The sequence below is a fragment of the Hibiscus syriacus genome, unplaced genomic scaffold (assembly GCF_006381635.1).
Source record: "Hibiscus syriacus cultivar Baekdansim isolate YM2019G1 unplaced genomic scaffold, ASM638163v2 tig00111071_pilon, whole genome shotgun sequence".
Lineage (NCBI taxonomy): Eukaryota > Viridiplantae > Streptophyta > Magnoliopsida > Malvales > Malvaceae > Hibiscus > Hibiscus syriacus.
Genome location: NW_024062972.1, coordinates 134,672 through 162,526, shown reverse-complemented (window position 1 = coordinate 162,526; position 27,855 = coordinate 134,672). Strand labels below are relative to the sequence as shown.

The following is a 27,855-nucleotide window of genomic DNA, read 5'->3' as shown; positions in this document are numbered from 1 at the left end:
TCGATGATTTTGGGATCGACACTTTTTATATATGGATCGACACTTTATGGTGCACCCTGTTTTCCATTCATTCTGGAAATAAATATCGACACAAACTATATTAGTGTCGACACATTATTTAGACATATTCTCACATAAAACCGGTATAATTGTACCGGTTATATTGAAAAATTACATATTACATTATACTTTTGGGTTCGATGATTTTGGGATCGACACTTTTTATATATGGATCGACACTTTATGGGTGCACCCTGTTTTCCATTCATTCTGGAAATAAATATCGACACAAACTATATTAGTGTCGACACATTATTTAGACTATTCTCACATAAACCGGTATAATTGTACCGGTTATATTGAAAAATTACATATTACATTATACTTTTGGGTTCGATGATTTTGGGATCGACACTTTTTATATATGGATCGACACTTTATGAGTGTACCCTGTTTTCCATTCATTCTGGAAATAAATATCGACACAAACTATATTAGTGTCGACACATTATTTAGACATATTCTCACATAAAACCGGTATAATTGTACCGGTTAGATTGAAAAATTACATATTACATTATACTTTTGGGTTCGATGATATTGGGATCGACACTTTTTATATATGGATCGACACTTTATGGGTGCACCCTGTTTTCCATTCATTCTGGAAAAAAAATATCGACACAAACTATATTAGTGTCGACACATTATTTAGACATATTCTCACATAAAACCGGTATAATTGTACCGGTTAGATTGAAAAATTACATCCTTTTGGCCATATTGTAAATTTGCCTTTTACTTCCAAGTATCAACATGACCCTTAATGTGTATAAGAAACATGTACAACAACATACTGCTAACTTTTCTCATCTCATTCATAATTATATTCACATACAAAATATAAATCGTATACAAAATTATAAATCTTATACAAATTAACCCTACATTTACATCATTGCATTCTTTTGTTATTCTTATGTAATATTGCAGCTTTTGTTATCTCCTGTCTTCGTTCATTTTGATTGTGGCTTACGAGATCGTTTAATACTCGCGATCGATCCCAGTCTCCAACAACCTATATTCAAATTGTCAGAACGTTAAGTATTGTCAACTACAACATTCAATATACGACTTTTAACAATTTTACCACAAACGATTTTTTCTATCCACTTACAAAATCACCAGTTGCCCCTGTAGAACCGATCGATTCCATCTACATCATCACATACATGCCGCAATCATATCTGTTACAAAATTTGAAAACCACACATGTCAATTATGATGAATACTGCATAAATTAAGCTTTCTATTTGTGATAACATCTCATACCCATTCAATTGCTTATTCTTCTTATGCTCCACAAATTTGAAATTTTTCAAGGGATACTTTCCTAGAGATCCACAGGACTCAACCCAAATGCGTTTCTTATTATAAGAATCTAATATTTTAATCTGCATTAAAATAGAAGAAGTTATGCACCAAAAAAATTATGCATTATAATTTACATAATGTCCTTTCATACATACATACATACCAATCTCTTAGCATCCTTCACTCTCTGTTTAGCTGCTTCAGTTGTAAACATACTATCATATATTGTTACAACATGATCTACCATATCCAACACCAACAGATACCAATGTGAATTATGGTAGTTTATTGTGATCATGATCTGCAACAAATTTCACACCCAATTTGACAAAATTCAACATTCTATATCCGAAAACATCATTTGCAATTGGTATGGTGTCTTACCTTCTCACAGTCGGTGAATTTCACATAGTTATCCAATATGACACCCCAGAAGGTAGAAATACTCTCAACACTTTCTTTTTTGTTGGCTTCCAACGCCTGTTGCTGTAATTACGCAACAAACATTATTAATTTACCGTCTATAACACTACTTTTCAATATTTATTAATTTAACTCACCACTAAGAGGTATGGAAGGTAGCCAATCCTCCGGAGTGACTTTTGAGAATCGTAGCATATGGTCCAGGCGAGCAAATCGATAACCTAACAAAATTAATTACACAATCAGAACATATTCAATAAGTTTTAACATTTTCTACTTTCTACTTACCACACCGCCAACCCATTCCGTAGGCTTCAACGTTGCAACGTCGTATACAGTAGCGAATTGATTTCCCATTGATATTACAGAATATCTGTATGAATCATTAGGATTAATATGTTGTCATGAAATATTTAAATATCACTCACAAAACAATATATTTCACTTACCCGATTCTAACTCGCTATTCCATAAATAATCACAAATTGCAGCTTCGATGTCATCAATTCCGCTTGGTATATCCGCTTTTTCAACCTACAATTTTGCATACAAATTTTTGTCACAACAACATAATAAAAATCAAATTAAGTATTCTTTTATTAAACTTACCTTCTGCTTCTTCTTCTGGGGTGCAGGACATTCTGAATCCAAAACTGCTGCTATAACACTCTCCGGTGTATAAATGACATCGACTTCCTTCCTCCTCATTTCTTCCATCTCTTCTTCTTCCTCCTCCCTCTTTTCTTCTTCATATTTTTTCAGTTCATCGTACTTTTTTTCTACATAGCTCTTCATCTCTTTTATTTCACCCTTCAATTGAGCTCCTTCATCCGAGTATTTATCAACCACCCCTTCACCCCCGTAAGTTCACTCCTCAAATCCACAACCTCCTTCACCACTCCCTCAAATTTTCTCCCGTCACCATCTTAATATCACCCTTAACACCCCAACTTCTTTCACCACTTCACCCCTCAACACCTCTACTTCTTTCACCACTCCATCTATTTTCCTTCCACTACCCCCTTATGCCTCTCGAGTGTATCTTCGACTCTCTCGAGTTTCTCTACGACTTGATCAAGTTCTCTTCGACTCTTGATTGTCACAACAACATAATAAAAATCAAATTAAGTATTCTTTTATTAAACTTACCTTCTGCTTCTTCTTCTGGGGTGCAGGACATTCCGAATCCAAAACTGCTGCTATAACACTCTCCGGTGTATAAATGACATCGACTTCCTTCCTCCTCATTTCTTCCATCTCTTCTTCTTCCTCCTCCCTCTTTTCTTCTTCATATTTTTTCAGTTCATCGTACTTTTTTCTACATAGCTCTTCATCTCTTTTATTTCACCCTTCAATTGAGCTCCTTCATCCGAGTATTTATCAACCACCCCCTTCACCCCCGTAAGTTCACTCCTCAAATCCACAACCTCCTTCACCACTCCCTCAAATTTTTCTCCCGTCACCATCTTAATATCACCCCTTAACACCCCAACTTCTTTCACCACTTCACCCCTCAACACCTCTACTTCTTTCACCACTCCATCTATTTTTCCTTCCACTACCCCCTTATGCCTCTCGAGTGTATCTTCGACTCTCTCGAGTTTCTCTACGACTTGATCAAGTTTCTCTTCGACTCTTGATTGTCACAACAACATAATAAAAATCAAATTAAGTATTCTTTTATTAAACTTACCTTCTGCTTCTTCTTCTGGGGTGCAGGACATTCCGAATCCAAAACTGCTGCTATAACACTCTCCGGTGTATAAATGACATCGACTTCCTTCCTCCTCATTTCTTCCATCTCTTCTTCTTCCTCCTCCCTCTTTTCTTCTTCATATTTTTTCAGTTCATCGTACTTTTTTTCTACATAGCTCTTCATCTCTTTTATTTCACCCTTCAATTGAGCTCCTTCATCCGAGTATTTATCAACCACCCCCTTCACCCCCGTAAGTTCACTCCTCAAATCCACAACCTCCTTCACCACTCCCTCAAATTTTTCTCCCGTCACCATCTTAATATCACCCCTTAACACCCCAACTTCTTTCACCACTTCACCCCTCAACACCTCTACTTCTTTCACCACTCCATCTATTTTTCCTTCCACTACCCCCTTATGCCTCTCGAGTGTATCTTCGACTCTCTCGAGTTTCTCTACGACTTGATCAAGTTTCTCTTCGACTCTTGATTGTCTTTGCATGATTTCAAATTGGATTTTTTTGATATCAGCCAATTCAGACATCAAAATGTCGAAGTTACTCTGTTTTGCTTCACCGTCGTCCCACTCACCGTCATCCCCCAATACAACCATCCCTCCTTTCTTCTCCTCTGCCTCCACTGCCTCCTCTACATCCTTGCCAATAACCTTTAAAATTAAATTACAATAGTAAGACATTGATTATATTCTTAATATTATTTAATTACATTTATTACCATTTCTTTCTTCTTCCCTCTATCCAAATTCAACTTCACCATCACTCTAACCACCTCTTCCTTCCCCCATGCACGGATGCATGCCACTCCGGTTCTTTCATAAGCTGGCACTGCCTCACAGCCCGACCAAAAATCGAACAGTGCAACCTGCATTTATAATAAAATTTATATTTTTATATAAAAACACAAAAAAGTGATTCAACTCATTTACCTCTAAGATTGCTATGCACCCTTTGAGGTATCTCTGGCTGCCCTTTTTAAAGGTGATGATTGATTCAATCAATCTCGAATGGATATATTCAGCCCAATTGAATTCACCCTTCAAGCCTTCATCGCAAATGAGCTTCATATATTCCTTGTTCGTTGATGTATCACCCGTTGAACAAAGAAATATCCCGACAAGGTACAATAGAACTCGGGCCTTCAGCTCATCCCCCCAGTAAGATCCACTTTTGATATCCTCTTCAACTTCAGCATATGTCACCTTATGATTCAAACCATATTTGGAGGCAAGTGCTTTCCAGTTCTTACTCCTACAGACTTCTATAACACTTTTGCCTTTGTTTTGTACCCCCAATACGGCTGCAGCAGTCGATACCCCCAGAGGGAATGAATAATCACCATACTTAGCCATACATTGACTGACGTCAAATTGTGCCATCAAGGATCGACACAATTCCCTCCGAATAGGTCGATCCCTTACTCCGATCAACGATCCAAAACCTATTTCTCCCAGCACATTCAACTGACCCTTCTCCTTAAGGTGTTTAATTAATAAATTCACCCTTTTAATGCTGTATCTTGTCGACACTTCCTACATTTTTTAACAATATATAATGTTATAGTTCTTATATATTTTGTATCAACGTATTTACAAGTTTAATGAATACCTTATTTTCATGTGCTTTCCTCCGTTCTTTGTATTCTTTACTATCATTCCTTGACTGTGTGATGTAAGGTTCCTTTTCAGCATCACTCATTGAATTCCATTTGGACCTCACATCTTTTTTCACCTAATATTAAACATAAACGTTTCTTAATCAATACATTAACACTAAATACTAATACTACTCAATGTCAATTTCATTTTACATACCGAACCGCTCTGTGTGCCATCTCCCTTCATCCTTTTGCATTCGGCCATACTGTTAACATTTAAAATTTGTAATCAATTTAAAGTTTATCGATACTTTAATCCAATTACCATTTCAACAATAATAACAAAAAGACATTGATACTTACTAGAAGTACATATATCCACCCTTTGGTGCTTTCGAGTCTCGGCCTCAATTTCAAAGTCATCTGCTCCACCAACAATTTTCCAACCCATTGACTCCATTTTTCCTTCATATATCAGTTTACGCAAATCAAATTATTTTGTTACATACACTTTTCAATATACAAATATAGATAACTACTCTTGTGGTAAAACGGTTTTCTTCAAAAGAATTTGAATGGCCACACCAAAATGTGTCGGCACATTTATACAACCTATAATATCATTTTCTACCTATAATATTTAATAAAAGTATCGACATTTATATTTTTCCTTGAATATCTATTTCTACCTGCAATCGGTCCCAAATGCTTCCTTACTCCAAAACCCCAAACAACACATAAAAAACCCTATCGCGATTACTGTAATAATAAAAAATTAGGGTTTCGACAACATACTTTTCGATTCGACTGCAGCAACAAACAAACAAACTTCGCTTTAGAAACGTCTTCTGAAATGCAGCAACAATTACTCTTCGATTTCAAAAACTCGTCCGTTCTATCTTTTTTCAGAGGATATTTAGCTATGGCCTTTATATTTTCATCGGATATGTTATTTATATTTAATCGATACAAATTCAAAAGTGTCGATACTTTTATGACAGGTGTCGATACTTTCGAAAGGATAATTACCTATTTCTTTGAAAGTGTCGATAATTTATTACACGTACTTACAAAAGTATCGACACTTTCAATATATCCGGTATCATTTTACCGGTTTTATCATTTTGATACCGGTTTTATCATATTTTTACATGTTATATCGTTGTGGATCGATATATTTTTTTAAAGTATCGACACATTATAGGCGCTATAACTGCTTCTCTTTTAAATTCACAAAGTGTCGATCCTTATATAACATATCGACACTTTTAAATTTACCGGTTTTATCATTTTGTTACCGGTTTTATCATATTTTTTACCTGGTATATCGTTTTGGATCTATATATTTTTTAAAAGTATCGACACTTTTTAGGATTTATAACTGCTTTTAAAGTTATGTAATTTATGTTTCAATTTATTTAATAGTGTTTCATGTTTTCCACCTACAATATTAATTTAATAATTTCATTTACACAAAAAATTATTTGATTGTTTTGATATTTTATAAAATATTATTTAGATTTTAAATTTAACAATATTAACTAAAGATAATAATAAATATATATTTTCACAGTGAAATAAGTATGGACACTTTTATAAAAAGGATAGATAATTTACAATATAACAGGTAAAAATATGACAAAACCAGATTCCTTATGACAAAACCGGTAAAATTTACTTGATATGTTAAAAGTATGGACACTTTTATAAAAAGGATAGATACTTACCGATAACCAAAGTTTACCGGTTACCAAATTTTTTAATAGTTTTTCATATTTTCTACCTAAAACATTATTAGTTGTCAACATAATAGGTACCGCTAAACCGAATTTATTAAATACATTTTAATGTATCCGGTAATGCTGTATATTAGCCGTATATTAACCCGCCTTTCCTGAGACATTCCCACCAACCCTTCCATCTCGACATTTTAAAATGTCAGAGACCGGTGCGGCTTTCACCACCCCCCCCCCCGAAAAATTTTAATATTTTCAGTCAGGTATCATTTAGATTATATTTTTTTTTATCTAATACTCTTTGTAATAAGGTAAGCCTCTTGTCTTGAACCGTGTTTTACGTCACGTGTTTGAAGGCGCGTCTTACTTAAAAAATTTGGGTGCTAATTTTGTAAATACGTAATTAATTTCTATTATGATGACATTTGTGTAAAAATATCAGCATTTTGAATTGTGCACAGCTCACACCGCACGGTTGTGAATTAGCTGGGGTTTTAATGAAGTGTGTAGTGTGTGCAATAATTGAGTTTATTAATATTTTAGTGTCACAAGTTTATTTTTTATAATAATAAATATTTTATAATTTTAAAAATTATAAATTTCATATATTTTGGAAAAAATTATTGACTTTTAAAATTAATTGTTTAAAAATATAAAAAAATATTAAAATAAATTTTTAATTACATTTGAAGGATCAAATTAATTTTTATTCATTAATTTTTATTTTTTAACAACAGTTAATAATGTTTATTCATTTTTAATAAAATTATTTAAATTTTTACATTAAAACTACATAATTCGTATAATTTAGTATATAAAAACTTTCAGGGTAAATATTTTAAAATATGAATAATTTCATAACTGATATTTCTTTTACAAAATGATGATGATGATGATGATAAATATTTTATAATTTAAAAAATTATAAATTTCATATATTTTTGAAAAAATTATTGTATTTTAAAATTAATTGTTTAAAAATATAAAAAATATTAAAATAAATTTTTAATTACAACTGATGGTTCAAATGAATTATTATTCAATAATTTTTTCAAAAATATATGAATTTTATAATTTTTTAAATTATAAAATATTTATTATTATAAAAAATAAACTTGTTACACACTAAAATACTAATAAACTCAACCACTACACACAATGTCCGCTTCATTAACTTGTGACAAGACCCTAGCCAGCTCACAATCTGAAATCGTGTGGTGTGGGGCGTCTGCACAATTAAAATGCTGACGTTTTTACACAAATATCACCATAATAGAAATTAATGACATATTTGGCATCCGATTAAAAATATTTACAAAACTAACACCTGGATTTTTTACACATTTGTACCACGTGGTGTAAAGCGCGGTTTAAGGGAGGCGCCTTCCTGCAAAGAGTATTATATCGAGAAATATAATCTGAACGGTGTCTGACAATAAAATGTATAGGTTAGGGTGATATTTTGAGAGAAACGCCCGAAGATGATATTAACATCAGCAAAAGATCTTTACTTTGCCATATGATAATCAAATATCTTTATAGGGATGGGCTTTAATCTGAATTCAACGGTTTCGATTAGGTTAGTTTTTCATAAAATATATTGAGATCGAGTCGGGTCAGATTTTTTTAATGTGATGTTTGGGTCGAGTTTGTGTTTAGGGTAAAAATATTTTATCTTATATATTTAGAAATAATTACAATAATATATCTATGTATATTATTTTTTCAATTAAGCCGTTGTTTTTATTAAATAAAAATATTTTTTATTATTTCGGGTCGAATCTATTTTTTAAGTTATATATTAGGTCGGGTTCGGATCGGGTAAAAATTTGTGTCAGTCGAGTCATGATGGATCTCGGGTAAATAATTCCTTATTCTCGGATCGGATGGACCAAAAACCCTACCCATACTCATTCCTATCTTTATTCTCAACTGACCAGAAACATACATATGAAGATATGGAGTTTCTAATGGTTGGCTTATTTATCAAGTGGCCAATGACCTGTGCGTCTTAAAGACCTATGGATTGACCTTCGCAAAATAATAATAATAATAATTCGGGGAAATATATCAAGGTTTCAATTATTAACTAAATCAAATAATTAATATAATTATAAATGAAAATTTGAATCTGAATATTTTATTTCTTCTTTTCAAATGGCATTTTCCTAAGAGATATTTGTTGATCTGCAAAAATAAAGTAAGATTGTTATGATGAATTTTTTATTCGCTTCACTTTTCTAACTCTTAAAATTACAATTTTACTTTATTAATAAAAAATACATATAACGTTTAAATAAATAATTATTTTAGTTTTTAACATTTAGCATCTTACTCCTATTGTTTTATTCTATGAAAAAAAAAACATCTAACATTTGATTAAACAATTATTTTATTCCTTATTATTTCTTCTTCTCTTTTTTAGCATTTTGACCTCATAAAATTTTATTTTAAGGTAAAAAGTTATTCTTTTATAGTATTAAAAGTTTGTTAACTAACAATTTTTATTCAAGAAATAACTTTTTTATCTCGGAATAAAATATTACAGGTCAAAATATATGAATCAAAATAATTATTTAATCAACTATTACAAATTTTTGTCATTATACCTTTTTAATACAATATATATATTCATACATCAATGGTGGAAAACTCTTTTCTCCACAAACATGTTTTTAATGTTGTCATGTATCTTATTTCAATATTATAAACCCTAAATAATAGAATAATTTTTATTTAAATCATAAACCTTAAACCATAAACAATTTACATGAGATCACTTAAATCCCGCTTGTGGAAAAAATATATTTAAGATATTATATCGTGATGGTTAGTTTATTATTAGTCCAATTTGTTTGAATAAATACTCATTTTAGTTTTTAATCTTTTTTTCTTTTTTTATTTTAAAAATAGAGTCAAATATTTTAATTTTATCATAGTTTACAGCTAATGCATCTTGTTGGTGTATCTTTTCTACATCTGTTTGATTATTGATGTGGCACGCGTCAAGTAGTCGAAGTGATAATGTGATATGTGTCACGTCACTTAAAATGTTGACATGATATACAATATGTCACATAAAATGATAATGTGCGACATATCATTTAAAGTGATGATGTGACATATATCTTCACAAAAGTAAGGACATAGTATGTGTCATGTCACCAATTAAGTACATATAAAAATAATATGTCAATAAGTAAGAGGTTAAAAAATATTTGATTCTCTAACCCATAATATCGTGATAATAATGGTGTTTGGTAAACATGCACAAAATCTGATAAAAAATTGATCCGGTTTTTTCACCTAGCCAAAAAATCAGATTTTAAAAAAATCGGTTCGGATCCTAACCGCTTTGGAGGGCTTTATGGTGTAACCAGTTTCGGTTTGAAAAAAACCGGTTTGTAGCCATTATGAACAAAATGGTGATCAACCAAATACATCCCCAACTTATTTATACATGTTTAGGGTGGTAAACCGTTTGAAAAAAATCAGATGTTTTGGTGTTTTTTAATAAGATTTGAGAAAGTTGTAATCAACCAAATACATCCCCAACCTATTTATTCATGTTTAGGGTGGTAAAATGGTGATTTTTTTTAGAAACAATGTCAAAAAGGTCACAAAACCCCCCCAACGGTTATATTAATGGCTAGTTTTTAAAACCCCAGACCGGTTTTTTTCCGGATAAAAATTGGTTTTTTTCAAACCGATTTTTAATCCGGTAAAAAAACTGATTGTCTAATTTTTCCCAAACCGGTTATACTATCTGATTTTTAAATATCTGATCCGGTTTAAAAAACCGGCTTTTCCCAAATCCAGTTTCGGATATTTTTTACGTAAAATCGGATATTCGGATTTTTTGTGTGTGCCTCTAATGCTTGGATCTTGAGATATCACCGGAATATCGAACATTGCAATGCCCATAATGTCGAGCTTTGGGCAGTTCTAGATGGACTCACGATTGCATGGAATCATGGCTTCAGGTATATTGAAGTCATGGCCGATAATAAGGATGTGATTAAGATATTGAACCCTACTCCAAGGCTACGTATCGGGCAATGGAGCATTAAGATCTCTCATACTAATCGTGAAACCAATGCCATTGTTGATCATCTTGCTCATACTGATATTAATGACACTTTGGGACTCTCTATCTACCAACAGCCTCTTAGGGGAGTTCACACCCTTCTCAACACTGATGCTACTGCTATAGATACCCGATTAATCCACTACTAGTGTAGTGGTTTTATTTGTAACCAATAATAATAAGAATACCTGGTTTTGTGGGTCGAGTACCTGACCCGCTCTTTTTCACGGGTTTCCAAGTCAGCATGGGTCACAAAATATCTTTTAATTGGGTACCCACTCACCCAATACCTAGGTGGCGTTTGGTTCGTTGGAATATTTCTGATATGTCAGATGAATTTGATTTCAGTAATGTAAAATGACAGGATTGCCCTTCTTATTTTGTTTGCTTAATTTTTGTTTGTTTTATAAATTACATCTAGCAATGTATTATAAAAACTAAAAAAAAAATAAATTTTAATTTTATTGATTGATTATTAATTTCAATAAATTATAAAAAAAACATCCTAATAAACATCATAAGTTAATTTTATCCGGGTTTTTTCAAACCGATTTTTAATCCGGTAAAAAAACGATCGTCTAATTTTTTTCCCAAACCAGTTATACTATCAGGTTTTTAAATATCCGATCCGGTTTAAAAAAATCGGATTTTACCAAATATAATTTCGGATAGTTTTTGCGCAAAAACGGATATTCATATTTTTTTTGTACACCTCTAGTGCTTGGATCTTGAGATATCACCAGAATATCGGACATTGCAATGCCCATAATGCCGAGCTTTGGGCAGTTCTAGATGGACTCACTGTTGCATGGAATCATGGCTTCAGGAATATTGAATTCGAGGCCGATAATAAGGACGTGATTAAGATATTGAACTCTACTCCAAGGTTGCATGAAGCGACCATTGTTCGACGTATCGCACAATGGAGCGTTAAGATCTCTCGTACTAATCGTGAAACCAATGCCATTGCTGATCATCTTGCTCATACCGATATTAATGACACTTTGGGACTCTTTATCTACCAACAGCCTCCGAGGGGAGTTCACACCCTTCTCAACACTGATGCTACTGCTGTAGATACCCGATTAATCCACTACTAGTGTAGTGGTTTTATTTGTAACCAATAATAATAAGAATACCCGGTTTTGTGGGTTGAGTACTTGACCCGCTCTTTTTCACGGGTTTCCAAGTCAACATGGGTCACAAAATATCTTTTAATTGGGTACCCACTCACCCAATACCTAGGTGGCGTTTGGTTCGCTGGAATATTTCTGACATGTCAGATGAATTTAATTTCAGTAAAGTAAAATGATAGGATTGCCCTTCTTCTTTTTTGCTTAATTTTGGTTTGTTTTATAAATTACATATAGCAATATATTATAATTTTTTTAAAAAAAATTAATTTTATTGATTGATTATTCATTTCAATAAATTATAAAAATCATGCTAATAAACATCATAAGTTAATTTTATTCGGGTTTTTTCAAACCGATTTTTAATCCGGTTTTTTTCAATCCGATTTTTAATCCGGTAAAAATATAGATCGTATAATTTTTTCCCAAACCGGTTATACTATCCGGTTTTTAAATATCCGATCTGGTTTAAAAAAACCGATTTTTACCAAATCTAATTTCGGATAGTTTTTGCGCAAAATCGGATATTCGATTTTTTTTGTACACTTCTAGTGCTTGGATCTTGAGATATCACCGGAATATCAGACATTGCAATGCCCATAACGCCGAGCTTTGGGCAGTTCTAGATGGACTCACGGTTGCATGGAATCATGGCTTCATGAATATTGAAGTCGAGGCCGATAATAAGGACGTGATTAAGATATTGAACTCTACTCCAAGGCTACGTATCGGGCAATGGAGCATTAAGATCTCTCGTACTAATCGTGAAACCAATGCCATTGCTGATCATCTTGCTCATACCGATATTAATGACACTTTGGGACTCTTTATCTACCAACAGCCTCCGAGGGGAGTTCACACCCTTCTCAACACTGATGCTACTGCTGTAGATACCCGATTAATCCACTACTAGTTTAGTGGTTTTATTTGTAACCAATAATAATAAGAATACCAATTTTGTGGGTCGAGTACCTGACCCGCTCTTTTTCACGGGTTTCCAAGTCAGCATGGGTCACAAAATATCTTTTAATTGGGTATCTACTCACCCAATACCTAGGTGGAGTTTGGTTCGCTGGAATATTTCTGACATGTCAGATGAATTTAATTTCAGTAATGTAAAATGACAGGATTGTCCTTGTTTTTCTGCTTAATTTTGGTTTGTTTTATAAATTACATCTAGCAATATATTATAAAAACTAAAAAAAATTAAATTTTAATTTTATTGATTGATTTTTCATTTCAATAAATTATAAAAATCATGCTAATAAACATCATAACTTAATTTTATCCCTTTTTTCCAAACCGATTTTTAATCCGGTAAAAAAACCGACCGTCTAATTTTTTCCCCAAACCGGTTATACTATCCGGTTTTTAAATATCCGATTTTTACCAAATCTAATTTCGGATAGTTTTTGCGCAAAATCGGATATTCGGATTTTTTTGTACACATCTAGTGCTTGGATCTTGAGATATCACCGGAATATCAGACATTGCAATGCCCATAACGCCGAGCTTTGGGCAGTTCTAGATGGACTCACGGTTGCATGGAATCATGGCTTCAGGAATATTGAATTCGAGGCCGATAATAAGGACGTGATTAAGATATTGAACTATACTCCAAGACTACGTATCGGGCAATAGAGCGTTAAGATCTCTTATACTAATCGTGAAACCAATGCCATTGCTGATCATCTTGCTCATACTGATATTAATGACACTTTGGGACTCTCTATCTACCAACAGCCTCCGAGGGATTTCACACCCTTCTCAACACTGATGCTACTGCTGTAGATACCCGATTAATCCACTACTAGTGTAGTGGTTTTATTTGTAACCAATAATAATAAGAATACCCGGTTTTGTGGGTCGAGTACCTGACCCGCTCTTTTTCACGGGTTTCCAAGTCAGCATGGGTCACAAAATATCTTTTAATTGGGTACCCACTCACCCAATACCTAGTTTCTTATATATTTTTATTTTATATTAGATCTTTTATTCCTAATTCTGAAGTTATTTCACTCTAATATTCTAAATCTCTAATTTCTTAAATTATTTCGTCATAAATTTATAAATTCCTAATTTCTTAAAATATTTCACCATAACATTCTAAATTATTAATTTCTTAAATTATTCACCCTAACAATATAAACAATTTTTCAAATTATTTCTTTTAACTTCAAATATTTAAAATTTAATTGTATTTATTTAATTTTACGTTTAATAAGTTTTATTTTTATTTATGTAATTTAAAATTTATAGACGAGTTATGAATTATAGACCTTCAAATTTTAGATTTTAGATTTTTTATGTATTTTTTTAAATAATAGAATTTTAAAAATAAAAAATAAAAAAATAAACATGATACATATGATCCGGAAATTTGGATACACGAGTTTTTAAGTACATGTAACTGAGCTTAACGGGTTGAGACACGAGCTGGCATTTTGGTAACAAAAATTTTTGGTACCCGGATTTAAGTATCCAAATATGTGAATACTCGATTTTGAACACCCCCATCAGTACCATGTGTTGACTGTTAGACATCGACAGATGCAAGGCTTGTCCAGGGTAGGAGTCCACCCTAAAATTCAAATTTATTTGTATTAGTTGTTTATTTTATTATTGGTACCTACCTTAAAATTTTATTTGTACCTACCCGTATGAAAATTTTCTATTATCAATATATATGTACCCATCCTAAAAAATATTTCTGACCTGTCACTGCAGTTAGACAACTAACTATTTCTATTCAACAACAATTATTCTAACAAAAAATTAAATTGTCCAAGGTTAAAATGCTAAAGAAATAAAAACTAAAATGATATTTATATGAATACTGGAGATTAATTTTATCATTATGTCCATAATAAATCTAAAAAATATGATAAAATGATGTTGAATTGACTCGCGATATAAATGAGTTGATTTTGAATTTTCAAATTTGGTAATAAAATAAGTTTAACCATATCTGTAAGGACTATTATCTGCAACCGCGACGCACCACGGCAGCCAGCTGTATTTTTGAAAAACGGTGCCGGTTTGGTTCAATTTTCAATTATATTGGTCAGCATAATAAGCATCCGTCTCCACCAATAAAATAATCCCAGGTTAAGCTTTGCCTAACACGTGTTAATTTTGTATTGGTTAATGAAACAATTACACCTTATTCTCACACGTCAGATTGTGATGAACTCGTGGATAATCACCCTATTTGGCATTTCTATACCCAGTGGAAAAGATCGAACCAGTGCTTGGATTGCCACGCCAGCCTGACTTAGACTCCTCGGCTCACCAAAAACCGCTATCTATCATTGGGAAGTTATGTCCAACGACAACCTAATTTAAACTTAAAAAAATGATATATAAAAATATTAATTTTTTTTAAAATATTTTTAATTGCATATATTTCTGTTATTTTTTAATCTTGAATTAAGTAGTTGTTCTTTAGACTTTTTCGCTATTATTACAAAATCGGATCTTTTGAAGTTACCTGTCGCATCGTCGTCGTTTTATCCTTTGTCAAGTTAGCTTAAAAAAACCGTATGATAAAATTGGATATTTAAAATGATGGAAAGTAACACGAATTAAGAAATTTGTTTTTATTTTTAGAAGTCTCGAGTTTGAATATTATGTATATTTGGAGTATGAGTTTCAAACATATATTATCTTATATTATTGTTTGAAATAGATAATTTTTTGACTAATATAGGGTGATTACAAGATCCTATCTATTTTAAAGATTTTCAACAATTCGTCAATTAAAGTTCTACGCTCTTATAATCTCTGGTGCTCGAACCTAAGATCTTTGAAAATAACAATTATTTATTCAACCTCTAAAATAATTTGATTTATGCGAAATAAATAAATTTTTAAAATAGAAAAATTTTACTATTGGAATACACTAAATGATTCATTTATCATTTGATTTACAAAATAAAACTTCTTCTAGAATGGTATTTGTGAATCCTCTAGTTTCATCCCCAAGAAAATCAAGGTATGCACAACTTTTATCATGTACTATTTTCTATTCACCTTTAGTAAAATGAATTGTCACTAGTTGTCGATCCTTCATATTGACTAGAAATGATCACTCCTAAATTGAGCCACAATAATCATTATAAGTTTATACGTTAAGTGACCAACTACCATTCCATGGAATCAAATCTCCTAATAATAAAATATAATACCCCTTTGATTTTTTTGACTAATCCCAAATGTTTTAAGTATTAATTTAATCCAAATCTCTATTCCCACATTTTCCTCACTCAAAAAGGAAAAAATAAAATCATGAAGCGCGTGGGCACAGCTATCCATAATAATATTAAGGTAAACTAAATGTTTAATAATTAAACTATTAATTTTTGTTTTATTTTAGTAATTTTTTTAATATTATAACTAATATTTAGTTTAATTTTTAATTTGATATCCTACTATTAAAAGTTAAAAAATGATATTGACGTATCATCAATGGTAATATTATGTTATTATTAAGCAAAATAAAAATATATTATGTCAATAGTTTTGTTAATTTTTTTTAATGACGAGCACCAATTTGAAATATAAACTAAACTGTAGTTATGATTTTGATAAAAAAATAAAATTTATGTACCAAAATAAAATTAAAAAATAATTTAGATATTAAATGTGCAGTTTAATCATAATATTATTGTCATGCATGATGACACGTCTGCTTGTTCATCGTTTCTCTTTTCAAGTAACGGCCTATAAATTTCGAGTCCCACCCAATGTATTCCGCCACAACAGTCTATCCTATTTCTTTTCTTTCAATTCCACTCTCAATGGAACGCAACAATTACAACTCAACTTCCTCCGCCACTCACTTACCCGTACCCGATATCCACATCCTTACTTCCGGTGGCCTCCGCATCCCTGCTCACTCCGGCGTCTTGGTAATCCTCTCTCAGCTTGTTTTAAGAGTATTTTAGATTCCAAAGTTTTTCGTTTTTTTTTTCGTTCGGATCTGATTTTCTTTTCTGATTAAAAAAGGCAAAGGCATCGCCGGTGCTGGAAAATATAATCGAGAGGCCACGTAAGCACCGGAGCTCCGAACGAGTCATCCCGATTCTCGGCGTTCCATGCGACGCTGTTTCTGCTTTTGTTGATTACCTCTACTCTTCCAGGTTGGTGGCTTAAGCATTTTGATGTTCCACGCACTCTTTAGTTTTTCTGAATGATCTTCGCCGTTTATTTCTTCCTTGTTTTCCACGCAATGGAAAACCCACAACTGAATCTAATTAGTAAAATTATAATATTCTTATAAAAATAATAAAAAATAAAAAATAAAAATATGACTTGTAAGAAAGTGCCACGTGGCTATTCAATAGCTGCTTGTAGCATTCTAAGTTGGTCGGCTATGGAATTTTCTAATATTTCTCCAAAATTTCTGGATGTGGTTTCGTTCAAGTTTCATATATTATTCTATATTTTTCGTTTTTTTAGTGCCTAAGTTGAATTGAGCGAAATGATTCAATGAATTTGCAATAGGTGCGAGGAAGAGCAACTGGCGAAATATGGGATTCATCTGTTAGCATTGTCGCACGTTTACTTGGTCCCAATGCTGAAACATAGGTGCAGCAAGGGAGTTGCTCAACGTCTGACGGCGGAGGACGCGGTGGACGTCCTCCAACTCGCCAGGCTCTGCGACGCTCCCGATCTTCACCTCAAGTGCATGAAACACATTGCCGCCCATTTCAAATCTATCGAACAAACCGAAGCTTGGAGTTTCATGCAAGATAATGATCCCTGGCTGGAGCTCGAGATTCTTCAATTCATCGATGAAGCTGAAACGGTAAATCACAACCAAATAACCAAAAAAGAAAATCACCCAGATTGTTCTTAACACCGATAATGATGGTAATTTTTTTATTTGTAAAAGTGGGTTCTGAGTGTTCGATATAACGTCGCAGAGAAAAAAGAGAATGAGGCGGCACAGGAAAGAACAGAGCTTGTATTTACAGCTAAGCGAAGCAATGGAGTGTTTACAGCACATATGTACGGAAGGGTGCACAACTGTGGGGCCCTACGACTTGAAACCGGCTAAGAAACCGGGTCCCTGCAACAACTACGCGACGTGCCATGGTGTTCAGCTGTTGGTAAAGCATTTCGCTTTGTGCAAGAGAAGGGTTAATGGTGGAGGGTGCTCTCGCTGCAAGCGAATGTGGCAGCTTCTTCGACTCCATTCCTCCATTTGTGATCAGCCTGATTCTTGTAGGGTTCCACTTTGCAGGTAAATAATCTAAACCCATCGACCATCATTATTTTTTATTTGGGAATTTACTTTATTGTTCGTATTAAGATAATACCTTGGCTGGGAGAATTGAACTGCTTGTGAATTTCTAGAGGTCACCAGCCTGGCTAGTCCCACGGCATTTTGTCTGTTCTATATACAACTCTGTTTCGAATTTTAAAGGTCTTTAGTGGTTAGTAGGTTCAATTAATTTACATAGGATAAGAACTGGGCAACTTTCAGGATTCTACCTGTCGAGTTGGCTTGTCCCTATCACTGTTTAGTCTGTTTTTAACGTTTTCTTCTGATATTTTTAACTCAATTATAGGCCGTGGCTTGATATTTTGCTGACTTCGGGCACAAACAAAATATCTATCATAAGATAAAGAGTTGTGGAGATTTTTAATTGTCCTCGTAAATATAACATCAAATTAACTCATGAATCTTTTATCTCTCGGACATGACATGATTGTTGACTGCACTGACAAGTGCGTAGTTTTGAAGTTGAAAATATTCAAGAGGATGGATAAGGGGTTGGCGGTGCAGTAGCCCGTTCTTAAAAATTTTAAATTTTTATATATCTATTTTTTTGTATATTTTATGATTATATGTTCTGGCTTTAAAAATTTATAAATTTAATGTTTAAAATTTTATAAATTTGTATTTTTTAACATAAAATTCTTTGTCTGTTCCCGTTCAATAGAATGGACGGTGATTAAGGTGCAAATCTTTGTTTAGCGGATTAGACTAGAGATTTTATTGCTAAGAATGTGCCATCAAGCCACTTCTTTGGCACCATCTGAACAGGGATAGCACACTTTGTCAATTCTCAACAACTGGCAAATATATAATCAACATTGAAAACGGTTGTTTCCTAGTGGTGGGGGTCCTAAAAGGTCCCCATCTTGAATATTCATCTGCTGACATTATCATCATTAAAACATTAAAACAGTGTCTACTTTGTAAAACAATGTTTGACAGGCAATTCAAAGTGAAAGCACAACAACAGAAGATGGGTGATGACGCAAAGTGGAAGGTGCTTGTGAAGAAGGTTTTATCGGCAAAAGCCATATCTTCTTTAGCTATACCCAAGAGAAAGAGAGAGGATGAGCCGAGGGAAACAATGGGTACTCATCAGTTCCTCAAAACCTTCAGGTTATGTTAAATGAGTTTTTACAACAGAAGATAGTTAAATATTCTTTGATTCATATACCTGCTTTCTGGGAGTTCATGGTGTAATCCTCTTATGATGATGGGTAGTGTATGAGTTGCTGTCTAAAGCAAGACGATGTAAAAAGTATTCGTATTTGATATCCGTACTCGATGTATATTTTGATTTTAGATATAAATATCTAAAGAATTGGATAAGTTGGATTTTAAATTTAGGGTTTGGGGTTCGGATAACCTTACTTGAAATTCTAAAGTTGGATTGGGATCTATCCTTTCATTCACTTTCCATCCTTCTTTCCTATTGGTTTCATGCTTCTATGCATTCTAATAATGTACACTGAATCCCTCTTTTTCTCAAGGAATTGTCTACAGTCTTCATAAAGAGGATCTTGTGGTATTCAATAGAGTTACTTGTATTAAATATCTTTAAATTATGTTAAAATATTTTAATTGAATTATTAATTTATTAAAATTATTTAAGTCCTTCCGGTATCTGTTAACTGAAATCAGATGTGGACTGAATTTACGAATGTATTAATCAAATTTTAAACACCTATGTATATGACATGGAGATAATTTAGATATAATTTGTAAAAATAAATCATCTCATTACCGCCCATAAACCATATGGACACTGAGATGTTCCCCCAGTGAAATCAAGTTTTTTCTTAATAGTTTAAAATATTTAAAAAAAAAATAGTATTTTCATATTTTAAATTGACAGTTCAAGTTCTGAAATTTTGTTAAATATAATATAATATTACAAATATCTTTAACATTTAATTAAATAGTCATATTGATCTAAATTCCTTCTTTTTAGATCATCAACATTTCATTTTAAGTTAAAGTAACCTTTAGTTAGATAGAAATTATTAGTTCAACGTTAACGATCAATGTTTATCTCTGACGTGATAAGTATTATATTCAAAGTGATGATGTAACACATGTTATGTATTTAAAAAGGTTATATGATATATATCACATGTATAAAGTGATGATGAGACACTTGTCACATGTACCAAAAGAATTACTTGGCATATGTGTTGATATATATCACATATATAAGTGATGACGTGATACATATAACGTATACATAAATGATAACATGACACGTGTCCCTTTATAACTTTAAACCAATAATGTTTATCTCATGAACAAGTAATCAAAAGATATTTTGCTTAAAATAAAATATTGCAATTAAAGTGCTTATAAAATAAAAATAAAAGTATTTTCTTTTTAAAATTTAAAAGGATGAATTTTAATATTATGTCATCTTAGTTTTTTCTCAAACTCAGATTTTTTGGAGTCAAATTATAAGTGGTTAGTTTCTTGGGCCTTTGGGCCTGAAGTTGAAGAAGTTGGAAATCCCAGGGTCAAAGAAATGAAAATAGAGGAAATGTGATTAGGTAAATCACGTGAATTGGTGACGGTTGAAAACCATCTGTCACCGCAAGATATAATAATCCATTGGAATGGAAACCATGGTGGGTGTGAGTGTCAGAAACCAACCTCAAAGGTGGTGGCGCCGCTGGCTACTTGGCCCTCTCCCCCTCACACATCACATCACACACGCCATCCTAAAAATACTCTTCGGTGCTGTTCTCATTTATGTCTTCTTTTTATTACACTAATCAACTTCATCTGCCTCCCAACTATCTATCTGTTCGATTCTGATCCATTACATTATCATTTCGGTTTTGAATGAAACTGACGAAACCCGAATCTAATTATACTGAAAAAATGGAATTTTTATTTATTGTAGGATTTGAATGGGTTTTCTTTTCCAGTTTTCACCACTGAGAACGTTGAACAAACACCTGGAAGACACGGGTATTAAAGCCCAGGAAGAAAGCTGGAACATCTTCAAACCGTGACTCAGGGTTCATTTCCTTTATGGTCTGGTTTTGTTCATGGGTTGTTTGTTGTGGTGTCTCTGTAAAATCTAAAAAGCCAATTTTACTTTTTGCTAAGAGTACGACGAGACAGTCCCCCATTAGCTAACAATTTCTGAAACATTATAAATGAGCCCCCTCCCATTCTGACGCCGTTGCAGTGAAGATGATGCTGGTGATAGAGACATAGGTGAGTACTTGATCAAGTCTACTTTAATTAATAGAGTTAAATATAAATTGAATTGAAAAATTCGATTTTTTCGATTCTAATCAAGTTTTACTCACCCTCGTATAAAGGACCACAGTTAAGTTATTATCCCTTCCATCCTCCACTCCTCAGCTGATGCTGTGGTGCTTTGATCAAAATGGAAAAGGTACAGTGTGTATATTGCAAGTGTTAGAGGGAGCTCAAGACGTCTAAATGGCTCTTTTTTCCAGACAAATTATTGCTTTTTTATTAAAAAAATACTATTTTTCATGGTTTACTTGAAATTTTTTCCTTATTCAGAGCCCCACAAAACTAACTGAAACCCCACAAAAGTTTCTAGCATCACTGGCCGAGACCCTTTCTGCAACACTCTACAGCACTCTGCAGATGTAGACCAAATTACAAAACAATCTTTGGCAAAAGAAAATATCAAAGCACAACATTTTTCTTACAAGCAAACATGTCTTATATATATATTTTTCTATTTATTAACACCCTGTACTCATTAATCATATTTACTCTCTCTCTTTCTTCACCATCTTCTGTCTTGTTCTTCCATATCTAGTTTATCTTCTACTTAAAGCTTTGTAAACGATACATAATATTGATTGTTTATAGCTTTGGGTTCTCCTTTTTGTAGAAAACAATGTCGTGTATCCCTACTTTCACGCCATCTTTTTTCATTTTTTTGTGGATTTCAATGACTTGAGAGTTGAGATTGAAGACCTCTGTCCATTCCCATTTCCATATATTCCATCCAGCAGGTCTGATATTGTTTTTTATTTATTTTTCTTTTAGTTTTTCAATTGCTTTCTTTGTTTTTACTTGCATTTCTTTATTTCTTGGGCTATGGGATTTTTTATTTATTTTAGACCCTTTTTTTCAGTTACAATGAAATTTGAATTCTAGATTCTTGAACTTTGTTTGGAGTTTTCTTTTATTTAATAATTAATACACAGTTCCACTGCTCCTGCCTTTTACCCTATGTTTTCTATGCTATGGTTCCCACTTTTTTCTTTTTGAAGTTTTTGTTTAGAAGGTAACTAAAACTAGCCAAGTTTCTTCTCCAAAGTGAAAGCTTTTATTTTCTTCTGTTCGCTTTTAGTAAATGCAAATGTACAATGTATTGCATTTTTGGGTGTTCATTTACCATGCATTAGATGATTTGAGCCTATGTTTCTCATGAAATGACATTTCTCTTTGCTTTCAATGTGTGCTTGTTTGCTTTTTTTAGGGTTTTTTATGCCTGGATTATCAAGGAAAAAATTGGTTTTCTGAAGCATTCTGGTCTATTTTCAGCCTGGGGTTTTCAGATAATGGAACATGTGGAGATTTGATACTGGTTTTGATACAATGATATGTTCATGTTCTAGTCGCCTTGTAGACTGTTTAGCGGTTAATTCAATGTTTCTATTTGATTAGTTTATTGTTTTAATTGTTCTTTCAGGTCAAAAATCCATATCATGTTTCTAAGTCCTGTAATATGAGTTTATGTTGAAGCGAAGACAATATTTTGATACTTAGTTTTGAAAAGAATGGACGGTCGAAGACATTCTGTCGATATACCAATCTCAAGAACCCTAATAGCACTTAGGAGAGTGAGGTCATTAAGGGATCCATCCACTAATTCTATGAGTAAATTCTCTTCATTGTTTGACAATGTCAAGTGGGAAACGAATTCAAGCAATGGGATTTCTTTGCAATTTGTGAACGGCTGCACAGAAACAGGTTCCGAGCTAAAGGAACTTAGAGGTCCGGAGTATTACGGATTTAACGAACGTAGAGAGGAGCAAGGTTATGATTTCGGGCTGCATTCTGTTCCTGAAGACTCTAACTCTAAGTTGATCATATGTGAGAATGCGGCAAAGGTAGGGAACAGGGCTGGAAAAGCCGGTGAGTTGGATGATTGTAATGGTGATTCTAGCAATTATGGAGTAAACAAGGAAGAGGTCCAAAAATACAGTCCATTGGATGAAAGATATGATAGCAATTTTAATGTCAAAGGTATGAGCTTAATATGTATGGCACCTAGTTGTAATTCTATGGAGGATTTAGCTTCTTGCAATGAGCCTGTTATAGGATCCTTACCAGCGGAGAGAATTAACACCTGTGATCTGAAACCAAAATGTCAATCTAGGAATCAAGTGAAATCATACGGGGCTAACGGTGATGCTGCAAGCCCTTCTATTGATGCGATTTCTAATTATAGTACCTCATTGCACGTAGATGAAAATGTTGACACTGCAGATCTGAGCCACCGTGGATGTGGAATAAGCTACTGTTGGTCGAAAACTCCAAGGCTTAGAGAGTCGAATCCTTCATCTGATTTTGAAGACTTCCCTTTGCTGTCATCAGATACGGGCGAGATAACTCTTTGTGGGCAGAGCTTTTGGAAATGCATTAATGGCGAAATCAACCCGTATTCTGATACTCCTAGGAGCTTAGGCCAAAAGTTCAAGCCAAAGTCTTTTGATGAATTGGTAGGACAAAGTGTTGTTGTGAGGTCTCTTTTGAATGCCATAACTAAAGGAAGGGTAGCCTCCTTTTACCTCTTCTATGGTCCTCGTGGCACGGGGAAGACTTGTGCCTCAAGGATTTTTGCTGCTGCTTTGAATTGCCTCTCACTCGAGGAGCATAAACCATGTGGTCGATGTCGAGAATGTATCATGTTTTTTTCTGGAAGGATCAGAGATGTCAAGGAGATTGACTCGTTGAGAGTCAATCGCTCAGATAGGTTGAGGTCCCTCGTTAAGAATGCAGTTGCCCTTCCGGTTTCCTCACGGTTCAAGATTTTCATTATCGATGAGTGTCAGTTACTGCATGGTGAAACATGGGCGACTGTTTTAAACAGCCTAGAGAAACTTTCTCAGCATGTTGTTTTCATTATGAGTACTCCCGAGCTCGATATGCTGCCACGAAGTGTGGTTTCTCGGGCACAGAAATATCACTTTCCGAAGATAAAAGATTCCGATATTTCAAACAGGCTGGAGAAAATATGTTTTGAAGAACGCCTTGATTATGATCAGGCTGCTTTAGGCTTCATTGCTGCTAAATCCAATGGCTCGTTAAGGGATGCAGAGATGATGCTTGATCAGTTGAGTTTGCTCGGTAAAAGGATCACAAAGTCCTTAACCTATGAGCTCGTAAGTGCTGTAAACTTTTCCTTTTCTTTCTCTTGTGGTTTTTCTATTTTTTTTCAAGGTTATTCAAGTTCCTTTTTATTCATGGGGGCGGTGGCAGATTGGAACTGTTTCGGATGATGAATTGCTTGATTTGCTGGATCTGGCTTTATCTTGTGACACTTCAAATACAGTAATACGTGCCCGGGAGATAATGAGGTCGAAAATTGATCCTATGCAACTTATATCACAGCTAGCAAATCTCATTATGGACATTCTTGCTGGGAAATGTGAGGAAGGCAGCTCAGAAGCCAGAAAGTTTTTTGAAAAGCATACCTGTAAGTTCTGAATATTCATGCATCACATTGAAATATCCTTATTTTGTCATTATATAGTTTGCTGATTCAATAATGATGCTGAAAATGTTGAAAATACGGGTTCTTAATTTATATTTCAACAAATTCCTTATGTTAGTCTATAGAATTCTGTTATATGTACAAAGGTCAATGAACTAAACCTGTAAATAAATTTACAAGCATTCGCTTCGCTCTATGAGTATTGAGTGTTTCATCGTTTCAAGTGTTGCAAATTTTATTATCACAGCTGAATCGAGCTTGCAGAAGTTGAGCCATGCACTTAGAGTACTGTCAGAAACAGAAAAGCATTTGAGAGTGTCAAAGAATCAAACAACTTGGCTCACTGTTGCTCTTCTGCAATTAAGCTCAATGGAATCCAATTTCATGAACGCAAACGATTCAAAATTATGTTTTCCAAATGCTCAACACAAAGGTCAGTGCTTTATAATTTAGTTCTAATTGTAGTTGAAATTTTAACTTAACGAATCGAGAAGCTGTCTATTAAGGTTTGTTCTTGTTTGGAAGCAGATAGTGATTCTAACAGCACATCATCCACAGTGGAGAGGTCAAATCATCCTTTCACTTGTATGTGTAATGGCATCAACTCGTCTAAATTGGGAAAGCGGGATGGTTCCGAGAGAAGTCTGGAATCTATATGGAACAAAGCAACCGAATTATGCCAATCAGGTTCACTTAAAAAGTTTCTGAGGAAACAAGGGAAGTTGTCTTCTCTTCAATTTAATCAAGGTACATTGGTCTGAGTTTCTGTATTAAACCCATATTTAGGATAAATGCACATTACATTTATATGAATTTAGCACATTACAAAGTTGATAGTAAGAATATACTTTTTCAAACGAGGATCCTTACCTCCTAAATGAACAAGTTCCTGTTTCTAGCACTTATCGAGCAACAACATGTATTTTAAAAATCCTTTAGTTGTCATCTTGCTGGGATCCAACTGACCCTTTGTCAGTCTTTAATGCATGGACGTGGCCGTGTTGATGTTGAAACTAACGATTTGTCTCATTTTGCTGGATTTTGTTTCTCCAGTAGTGGTCCATTTTGCAGTCATTCTAGAGCATGCTTTAATGTATTCGAACATATTTTAGATTGCTGTTCTTTCTATAAACATTGTTATGGCTACAGGAGTTTTCTGGATATTTTACGTTCTCTTTGTACAGCAATTGCCTTGTTTCTAATCTGCATTAGAAGTGTATCATCCATATTATGACTTAAGAGCATTTGATACGGTAAATTTTAGCCTTTTCTCATTCCATTTTGATGATTTAATATTTCTTTTAATTCAGGTCTGGCTATTGCCGAACTGGAATTCTGCCATCCTAATCATGTATCAAGGGCTGAAAAATCATGGAAACATATTGCAAGTTCACTTCAGTTGATCGTTGGCTCAAATGTGGAGATTAGGATTAATCTTTTGGTCCCCGATCAATTGTCGAAGGGTAAAGTAAGGAAACCATCTTTTAGTTTGTTTAGTTGTTCTCGCAGGCTGCGTCTGAAGTCAAGTTCATCTACGAAAAGTGGAAGTGATTCTGAAGTTTCACAATATGCTTCAGAGAAACCGATGATAAGTAACCGACAGAGACCTATTTTAACATGTCACTCTGATCATGGGTTTGAAATACCTCGTAACAGTTCTCATGGATTGGAAGTAGTTCGGGCTTTCAGAAATAGTGAAGGAAACATACTGAGCACAGGGGCAACCCCATCTTGTGGATCGATACGAGATGATATGTTTCAGACTCCGGCATATATAAATGATTCGTCGAAAGGAGAAGGAAGGGACTGTGGATGCCAGAATCATTCTGTTCAAGAGCCAGACTATCAGCCGAACTGTTTCCCTAGAACATTGAGGTCTCAAAAGAAGGTGCATTTGTCTAACACAGCTAAAACAATTTCGACGACAAACCAAGAAGAAAACAAACTCGCTTTATCTATTCCCGGGGTTTGTTCTAACGATCCCTATGTTTTGTACAGCTCTGACAACGAGGATAGGCAAGAAGTCTCGTCTTTTTTTTTCCAATACATATATGATGATATACAACTCTTTTATCCTCACATTTATGCTTTTAGCAGATTGAGGGAGAACTCTGAGGTACTTTGCTGGAGAACCCCTACGATTCCTTTAAAGAAGGTAACGGAACAAACGCTATCGAATTTTCTCGAGAACTAAATCAAAGTTGGGCCATGTTTGAGTACACTTAGCTATTCATTGTTAAGTATCTAGCGTTATTTTTATTTCCGTATGCACCATGCTTCTATATATGAATGACCTGCAATTGATCTTCCAGCATCAACAACGTTCCTTAAGAACTTCGACATGGTGCTCAGAAGTTTCTTTTGTCGGTTCTAACACGACAAATACTGCAGGCCTGGCAGCTGACTTATAACCGTCGAAGTCGCAGACTACTGCACATTGCGGATTGGGTTCTTCCTTGCTCGATCGCTCAATAACTCCATGAAGGTATAGCGGCAAGTTTATAGAGGATTCCGAAAAGCTTCGAAGTAATCATTTTTGTAAGTACATAAATCTAACATAAAAACCAGATGTTGATGTTAGGTGTTAGAAGTTAAACATAGACATGGCAGTCCTATGTACAGTCAAAGATGATTATTGTTTTGTCGGCCGTTTCATGCTATGAACTCATCGTTGTCGAAGTTTAGTTACGGTTTTCATTCAATGGAAAGATGATTTTTGTTGTTGTTGAACCGTATGATTGGGATTTGTTCAGTAATCAGCAGATCAGTAGCTGTTGTATGATTATTTGGGATTTGAATCG

General features: G+C 33.7%; 2 protein-coding genes across 4 annotated transcripts; both read left to right on the top strand.

Moving 5' to 3' along the window:
* The first annotated feature begins 16,833 nt into the window (after nt 1–16,833).
* On the top strand, nt 16,834–19,489 carry LOC120151951 (BTB/POZ and TAZ domain-containing protein 1-like). The gene is made up of 5 exons (XM_039164257.1): nt 16,834–16,972; nt 17,070–17,203; nt 17,568–17,871; nt 17,990–18,309; nt 19,291–19,489. The coding sequence occupies exons 1-5, from the start codon at nt 16,862–16,864 to the stop codon at nt 19,472–19,474; spliced, it is 1,053 nt and encodes a 350-aa protein (XP_039020188.1). The 5' UTR covers nt 16,834–16,861; the 3' UTR covers nt 19,475–19,489.
* A 2,705-nt stretch (nt 19,490–22,194) lies between these two features.
* LOC120151942 (protein STICHEL-like 2) lies at nt 22,195–27,567 on the top strand. Of its 3 annotated transcripts, XM_039164248.1 has the most exons (8): nt 22,195–22,343; nt 23,027–24,722; nt 24,820–25,036; nt 25,302–25,487; nt 25,583–25,801; nt 26,365–27,070; nt 27,152–27,209; nt 27,446–27,567. In XM_039164248.1, the coding sequence occupies exons 2-8, from the start codon at nt 23,115–23,117 to the stop codon at nt 27,527–27,529; spliced, it is 3,078 nt and encodes a 1,025-aa protein (XP_039020179.1). In that variant the 5' UTR covers nt 22,195–22,343; nt 23,027–23,114; the 3' UTR covers nt 27,530–27,567. The 3 variants fall into 3 exon arrangements, with proteins under 3 accessions (XP_039020179.1, XP_039020180.1, XP_039020178.1); XM_039164249.1 differs by lacking the exon at nt 22,195–22,343 and having other exon boundaries at nt 23,008–24,722; nt 26,365–27,058; nt 27,149–27,209; XM_039164247.1 differs by lacking the exon at nt 22,195–22,343 and having other exon boundaries at nt 23,008–24,722.
* The last annotated feature ends 288 nt before the right edge of the window (nt 27,568–27,855 follow it).